The 8,068-nt window shown below is 34.7% G+C and overlaps 1 protein-coding gene across 2 annotated transcripts in view; it reads right to left on the reverse strand.

Annotated features, from left to right (window-relative positions):
* LOC108025705 (serine/threonine-protein kinase tousled-like 1) overlaps window positions 1-8,050 on the reverse strand; it is a 78,650-nt gene extending 70,600 nt beyond the window's left edge. Inside the window, exons 1-2 of one of the 2 annotated variants that reach the window (XM_017096248.3) lie at window positions 7,755-8,050; window positions 6,054-6,321 (exon numbers count right to left, since the gene is read on the reverse strand). In XM_017096248.3, coding sequence (XP_016951737.1) covers window positions 6,054-6,125 — 72 coding nt within the window. In that variant the 5' untranslated portion in view covers window positions 6,126-6,321; window positions 7,755-8,050. Of the gene's footprint in view, window positions 1-2,012; window positions 3,040-6,053; window positions 6,322-7,754 lie in introns of those variants that run through there. The other variant, XM_017096251.3, reaches the window with a different exon arrangement.
* Window positions 8,051-8,068: the final 18 nt, after the last annotated feature.

Raw genomic sequence — 8,068 nt, forward strand, 5'->3', positions numbered from 1 at the left:
TGGTAATATTTGCACAATATTATTCACATTATTAAATGCCACATTAAGTATTCAGATTTCTTAAATGCGTTTCAATAACAATTGCTCTCTCCTTGAAACAAAGAAATAATTGTTTTATTATTCTCCAAATATTCCCAGTTAAGTTGACTGAATAATTGTTTAAGTTCTCTTGACCTTATGGGAAATGGTCTTGGCAATCGTTAAATAAAGTAGAACATTAAGGTTAAGCAGGGTGTATAAATAGAAATGTTAATTTTTTAAAATTGAAGATTTGATTTAGCTAAAAGTGCAGTCTACTGTGTTTTATTTAATTAAAGTGAGATTGTTTTAATTTGCTCTTTCTTTAAGGGATTCAAATTATCTTAAAGATTAAATGATATGGAAAATAATTTACATATTTATTTAATTTTTCTGCATTTCCTTGTTAACTTGAAGAGTAAGCTTGTAAGAGATTAAAAATGTATGAATTGGGGAAAAAATTGAATATTTAAAGTGACCTATTTTATTTTGTTTGATAATTAGGTAAAAATTAAGTAGAATATGTCTTCAAGAATGATTATAAATTTAATTGCAAGAAAATATTTTTTTGGTATATGTAGCCTTATGTATTTTTTTAAATACCTATAATTTTAAATTCTTTTATATCTAAAAACAAAATTTAACTACCTATAATTTTAAATTTGTAAATATTTCAAATCACAATTTAATTATTGTTATTTGTCACATTTCAATTATTATAATTTTGATTTCAAAACAAAAAAATGTAAATTTTTTTAAGTATTCCTAACGCTAAATTAGATTTCTTTATGGATTTTATTTTTTAGGATATCTCTATTTTTACATCGTTTAACATCTACTATCTAAATGAAATAATTTTTAAGCACAATTTCTTAGCACTTAAGAGTGACCTAGATTTGGAAAATAAATCTTTGAGAAAACACAAAGCAGCCAGCATATTTTCATTTCATTTTTCACAGCTCTGCTCGATTTTCCAGCACTTATATTGCATTTTTTTTGCAAATACATGAACTCGGTCCCCAGCTTTTTTTTTGTACCCCTTTTTCCACTCCTCTCTCTCTGCCACTCGCTCTTAACTTCTGTTAAGTAACAGTCATTTGCGGAGAGACGTGTCGTTTTAACAGCTCAACGAGAGCAGAAAAAAGTACTTTTTGCATTTTAGGTCAGGTCGCAGTCGCAAAATCTATGCAGCAGCAGCGACGCATGACTAGTTTTTTGCCCTCCTCCTCCTCCCCTGCTTCTTCCGCGCCTCCTCCTCTCCTCTCCGCACTCACCCCTTCCCGCCCCGCCCCCCTTCTTCAGTGGCCCCACCGCCGTGAGCTGGCAGCGTATAATTTTCATGGCAAGTTCATTGAACTTGCGAATTTTTTTTGCATTTTTTCCCACTACTAGTTTTTTTTGTGGTGTATTTGACTTTTTTTTCTCTTCATTGGTAAGTCCAAGCATTAAGTGGCCAAATAAGAAGAAGGCGAAGGCGAAGACGAAGAGGCCGAAGCAGACGAAGAAGAGCTAGACAAGAGAGAAATTAGGTTTTCTAGTTGCGCCACTTAAACTTCTCGATTTTGAGCACCTTTCTTTGGGCTTACGGAAACTTCGATTTTAAGTCAATAAGGTAAGTATTTCAATGGGCTAAGAAATAATTTATAAAATTTTAAAAAATATCATAATTTCAACAATTAAATATTAATTAAAAAGCGCTTATTTTATTATAAAAATAATGTTAATTCAGTCTTTAATTTAATTACATTGCTATATAAACTAACTATTTAATATTTTAAAATTCTTCAAAGTTCAAGGAATATTAAAAGCTCATCCTTAGATTCTAATAAAAAATTAACCCATCTCATTATACATTTTTTCATTGGGTTTTTGACACTTTCTCTTATATTTTTAAGCTTTCCTCCTCACTCCCCCGTTTACACAGATTTTCCCAACATTTTCCCGACCATTTTCCTCTCCATTTTCGCGAATCTCTTTTGGTTTGATGGACTAACCTTAAAGCGGCTCATTTTCCGCTGCTTTACCACGGGCATCTCGGCTGTTTCTCTCCCTTTCTGGCCGCCTCTCTGCGTCTCTTTCTCGCGTCTTGTTTGTTGCCTTTGCCTTTGTTTTTTTGTTTGCTGCTTTGGTTTTTAATTCGTTTTAATTCATTGTTCCACTGCAATTTTTACGTTTAGTTCTAAATGATTGGGGTTTATTTTGCTTAACTTTGTGATTATGATTTAGGTTTTGTTTATTTTCTGATTTAATGTTTTGTATTTTATTTTACTCATTGTTTTTTTTAAATTTTTTAAATGTTTTCGCTATTTTTCTTGTGGTTTTTTATTATATTGAAAGCTTTTTAATATATTTATTTTTTGTTTTGTTTACTTGTTTTTATTTGTATTTTATTTTTGTTGCTGTTTTGATTTTGTGGCACCCACTCTTCCGGCTCTTGTTTCTTCTCTATGATCTTGTGTTTTCCTAATTTCCTTGCTTGTTTATTGTATACTGGTTCTTGTACATTTTTCACACTGCCAAACACTGCACGTAAAAAAATTCGTTCAAAAAAAATCAAAGAGAAATTGCATTTTCTGCAATGAGTTTTCTCTCTCTCCCTCGCTCTTCCGTTAGCTTTCTTCGCTCCGCCCGCTCTCTGGCTCTTTGAGTCGCGCCGATGACAACAACAGGCGGCGTTGCGATAACGATAACGATAGCACCGACTGAAACTGAAACTCCATTGAGGCGTGGAAATGTGCGGAAAAGTGCGCCGCTGGAAAACCGCTTTTCCGGCTTCTCCTCGCCTTTATCAGCCCCTCCGTTTTGCGGCTTATACGTGCTGTTTGCTATTTGCTCTTTTCTGTTTGCAATGCTTTTTCTCCTGCAACTTCGTCTTTTTCTGCTCTGCCGGCGTCGCTGCTTGGGCTCTGCCTCTTCTCCTCCTCCTTTTCCTCTTTGCGCTGCCGTTCGTGTTCGGAGGGGGGGAGCGGCAAAAAATCGGAAAAGACAAACAGGACAACTGCGATAAACGACAACGACAACGAACCGCTTACAACTGCCGGCGAACGTCGCCAAAAACGCAGCTTCGTCTTCCTCGGCCGCAGTCGCGGCCGCTGCCAGCGTCGACGGCGTCGGCGACGTCGGCCGCGACAGCGACGCCTCGCGAATGGTGGCCGCCGAAATGTTGTTGTTTTTGTCGTCCCTTTTTCAGCTTTCCTTGGAAAATCCGTGGTCTTCTTTTTAAAGCTTTTATTCAACGCAACTTTTATGTCTGTGATTTACAGCCGCGTTCAAGCCAGTAATGGATTTTAAGAAATATGTGAAAATTCAATCCTTTTTTGGTGAATAAATCTCTAATAATTCATTATTTAGTGTTCAGTAAAATAAATAATTAATGTTTTTCTTACTACCCCAAAAATGTCTGAATAATAATTTTTAATATAAAAAAAAATATATTGTGTTATATGTGATGCTTTTATTATAAATTGGAATATTTAATCTTAAAGACCATTAGTTTTAAAATTATTTTAAAAAATCCCAATACTTTGGTTTTTTTAAGTATTTATTAAAATAATAGTATGTTTGTATTAAGGCCATTTAAAAAAAATTTTTTTTTTATAAAGGTAAAGGTTTAAGAACATTTGTTTATTGTGTCTCTAAAGATGTTTACGCCTTATAATCACCTTACTTATTATTGTTATTGGTTTTTTTTTTGTAGAAGTATTTTGTTTTTTCATTTAAGTTTAGATTGGTTGTTTTATAAGTTTTTAATGTTTATCATAAATATTCATAAAACAGTCGTTTATGTTGCCACAACAACAGTGGCGAATAAATGCAATAATAAACCCATTAACCACAAACAGTGTTTGGCAAACAAAGACAACAAACAAACAGCTGCAAGAGTCAGTTAAAGGGGCAGAAATAATACTTTTATTTATATAATTTTTGTACTAATTTAATTTTTAATATTATATTATATTTTTCCTTGAAAATTTCCTGAATATAAAAAAAAAAACAGGAGTAGCAGTGCAGTCGACGTCGGCAGAGCGAACAGCGCCCGACCTACGACCACATTAAAAGAAAGAGAGAAAGATACGGGGGAAAGGCAAAATGGCAAAAGAAAAAAAAGAGCGAGAGAGACAGCCGGCGAAACGTCACTGTTAATGCTAACAACATGCGGAAGCGCAGTGCGCGCTGTTATTTTCGCTTTCTGTTTAACCCCTGTTATCGCTGGCGTTATCCTGTTATGTTATGATATTTTCAAATTCTAAAATCAAAGCAGCTGATTTTCTAGCTTAATGTGCGTTTACATTGTGCTACAGCCGCGGTCAGCAGAACAGCAATGCTTACTAATTTTATTACAAATAATTATTTACTAAATTAGAAATAAATAAAAAATCTATATATATTTCTTATTAAATTTTTAATAATTTTTACCTTTTTCCTTAACTTTCCCTTTACTGCTTAAATTCTTTTGCTGTTATCAGCTGTCCTTTTATTTGTGCTTTCATTCCATTACACACGAAAAGCAGGGAGCGCGGCAAAATGCAAAAAGAAAATCCGCAGAGTCACCCACCCAAAAAAAAACCAAATAGACCAAAAATGGGGCGGGAAAAGTGGGCGGTGTATAGGCATTCTGGGCGATTTTCAGGTGGGTGGTGCACATACGCCTGTGTGTGTGTGGCTCCTGTCCCTATGTACTTTTATGTACAGCGCGCCGTGCATTTATGTATTGACTGTACGTCAGTGTGTGTGTAGGTGTGTGGGTGTGGGTGTGACGAGATGTTGACAACAACAACAAAAACAAGATGAGGGCCATGTGTGCGTTTGTGGTAGTGATGCGATTAAGTCATACACTTGCCAAAAATCAAGGGTGGTTCCGAACGTTTAGCTGGTCACTTGCAATTTTTCGTCAGATTTAAATATTTTTAAAAGTTTTTAACTTTTTGTTTTGCCTATAGATTTTATACTATAATTTGCATCCTTAATTTTTCAGCTAATTTAAATTAAATTAACACGAACATTTTTCAATTTGTAGTTAAAAGTAAAATTATATAAGCTACAAATATTGTTTTAATAAATATATACATTTTTTTTTAATGTATTATGCTTTGATTAATTTTAAAAAATTTACATATAAAAATATAATACTAAATTTTAAATAAATTGTATAGGCACTTTTCTTCTGTGTATTTACCATCAAAGAGCAGCTCAGAAGTGGGTGGAAAATGGGAGGGGGAGGGGAGTTGGGAAATGAGGGCCGGGTCTAGGCACCCACCTTTCCCCTACTCCACCCCCCCACTTACACTCCCATGTACCTACATCTACACACACACACAGCCTCATCTTCGCATTATCCCCACAATTTTTCCCATTTTCCTCCCAATTTCCCCCACTTTTCTCGTTCTCCCGCCTGCCAATGCTAATTTATTTTCGCTTTTTCCACATTTTCATACCTTTTCTTGCGCTTCAACAAAGCGGCACAAAGCCAAGAAAGAAGTGCATAAAAAAACGGCGAGAAAAAGAAAACATCAAGGGGAAAAAACTTCGGAAAAGCATCTGCAACAACAACTGCATCTGCATGTGCATCTCGACGAAACAACAAAAGTTCCAAAGTGCAATAACCGTTTGCCATTAACCCTTCAATGGCCCCAGGGGCCAGCCCATTGACAGCCAATCGCCGCGATCTATGCGAGGCAGTACACTGTCAAAAAAAGGGTAGTACGTCCAAGGATTGCATTTTGAATTTAGGCAAATTTAGCTATATTGAAAAATGTGTTTTTGTTTTTAGCTCAAATATTTAATAAAAATTTTAATTCATAATTTTTTTATTTAAATTTTTTTTATCAGTTTTTATCAGCGAGAAAATTATGTCACACCTATGAAGTAATTTAAAAATCAGAAAAGCACAGAAAGCCAATAAAAAAAATCCGGAAAAAAATAAAAAAAAATGTAAAAATTCAACTTTTAAAGCAGGAACGAACTCATTGTCTCCTACAGTATTTGAAAAATTCTAAGGACATTTCTCTTATATGTATATCAACTTTTTCACTTACCCTCACTCCAATAAATCGAGCCTCCAAAAGCTCCTGTTTCCTTGGATTCAGCGAAGTTTGAAATTGATCCATTTTTAACTAATTGTTATTTTCCGATGTGTTTTACTTGATTTTTTTTTCAGATATGACAGTTTTTCTGAGATTTTGTTTGGTCTTTGAGTGTTTTACTTGTTTAACATTTTGTTGGTGATTTTATGATTGATTGCAAATGTCGGCAATAAGTGCGACAAGATTTGTCAGAGCCTTGGCAATAGAACAGCAAATTCATCTGAAAAATAACAATTTAAAATCGTTATTACTCCATATACATTTATGACGCGCACTGTGTGGCTTATATTGAGCCCCTTATCGAAAGACATTTCCTCTTATCACCAACATTTGGGTTTTATATATAGAACCAAACAAAATGAGCAAAAATATATTGAGAAATTGTTTACAGTCAAATTTTTAGGGCACATTTCTGTGTTTAAAGATTAAAAGCGGAAGGGAAACCAAAAAAAATAAAGCTTGATAAAAATATTTTAAATGGATAGGATAATAGAAAAGGAATAAAAAAAAATTCATGATAAAAAATTTGCATTGACAAAAATTTAAAACCTTATCGTTGAGATGAAATAAAATCTAAATATGTAAAATATATATTATATAAATATTTTAAAAAAATTTAAATTACATTTGAAAAACGCTATAACATGTAGGCAGGAAGTGTTTAATAAATTCGAACTTAATTTGTTTGCTTGCTTTTAATAATAAGTCTTAAGTTGAAATACTTTAATAAATAAAAAAAGGTTTGTCTTAGGGTTAAAATTCAAATTAAATTTGAAAATGTTGTGATTTTGGCATTGAAAAATGTTCAATAAATTTGCTTGCTTTCGACAATAAATTAAAATATTTTATTAATAAAAAAAACCTGTCTAAGGTTTAATATTTAAATTTAATTCGAAAATAAATATAAATATGCTACCAAATTTTGTGATTTTGGTATTTAAAAATGTTTCATAAATTTAAACATTTGTTTGTTTGTTTTAAGATCAAAAACAGCCTGCCCTGCCTAAGGGTTAATTTTCCAAGCTGAAATGCCAATTGGATTTTGTACGAATCCATCTTCTCCATCTTTTCTTTCACCTCACTGCTGCAGCTTTGCTTATTTTTAGGTTTTTGAGCCTTCTTTGACATATAATTTATATTATTTTATTTGCTATTTACTTTAGGTTTTTTTTAATATTTAAAGAAATATAAAAAAAAACTCCCTTAAAAAAGCAGAATATCTGTGTAACTGCCCCTAAACACACACACACATACACAAACGTGCTTTTATTTGATTTTCATTTTACCGGTATTTATTTGCCGTTTGTGTTTTGTGTTTTTGCGAGTGTATTTATTTGCATTTACTTTTATTCCTCGGCGCGCTTGTGTGTGTGTGTGTGTGTGCGAGAATAAAAGCGCCGGCTGAGAAAAAATAAAAGCCACTACAACAACAATAACAAGGCGAGACTTTTTCACTCGCCTATCGCCGCCTCGCTCGCACTCGCACTGGCTTCGCCCTACGTTTTCTTTGCGTTTGCTTCGCCTTTTTTTCGCTTTTCGCGTTCGCACACACAACGCTGCGAGGTTAAGTTTGCAATTTCGGGAACTGTGCGCCTCCTAGGGCTTTTCCGCCGCGCCCGGGGCCCTGGGGGCGGCGCACGGGCTCTAGCATACCATTTGGCAGGGCCGGGATGTGGGTTCCGCCGCCGATCGGCCGGGAAAGTGGCAAACTTCAGAGTTGCGAAGCCCAAACTCGGGGCCTTCGGTTGCTTTTGCTGCCGCCGCGAGTCGGCTGCGAGGGCGAACTGCTGTGGCGTGGCACTGCCGGCACGGCACTCGGGGGTTAAGGGCCAGTCGCCATGATCGCCCAATGTGTTTACTTCGGTTTTCCACCGCCGATTTTCGCCTATTTTGTCACAGTAAAAAAATATTCACAATATTCACACGAACGCACACACGCAGAAATGGGCTAAAAATATACTGCAGTT

Source organism: Drosophila biarmipes, chromosome X, assembly GCF_025231255.1.
Source record: "Drosophila biarmipes strain raj3 chromosome X, RU_DBia_V1.1, whole genome shotgun sequence".
Lineage (NCBI taxonomy): Eukaryota > Metazoa > Arthropoda > Insecta > Diptera > Drosophilidae > Drosophila > Drosophila biarmipes.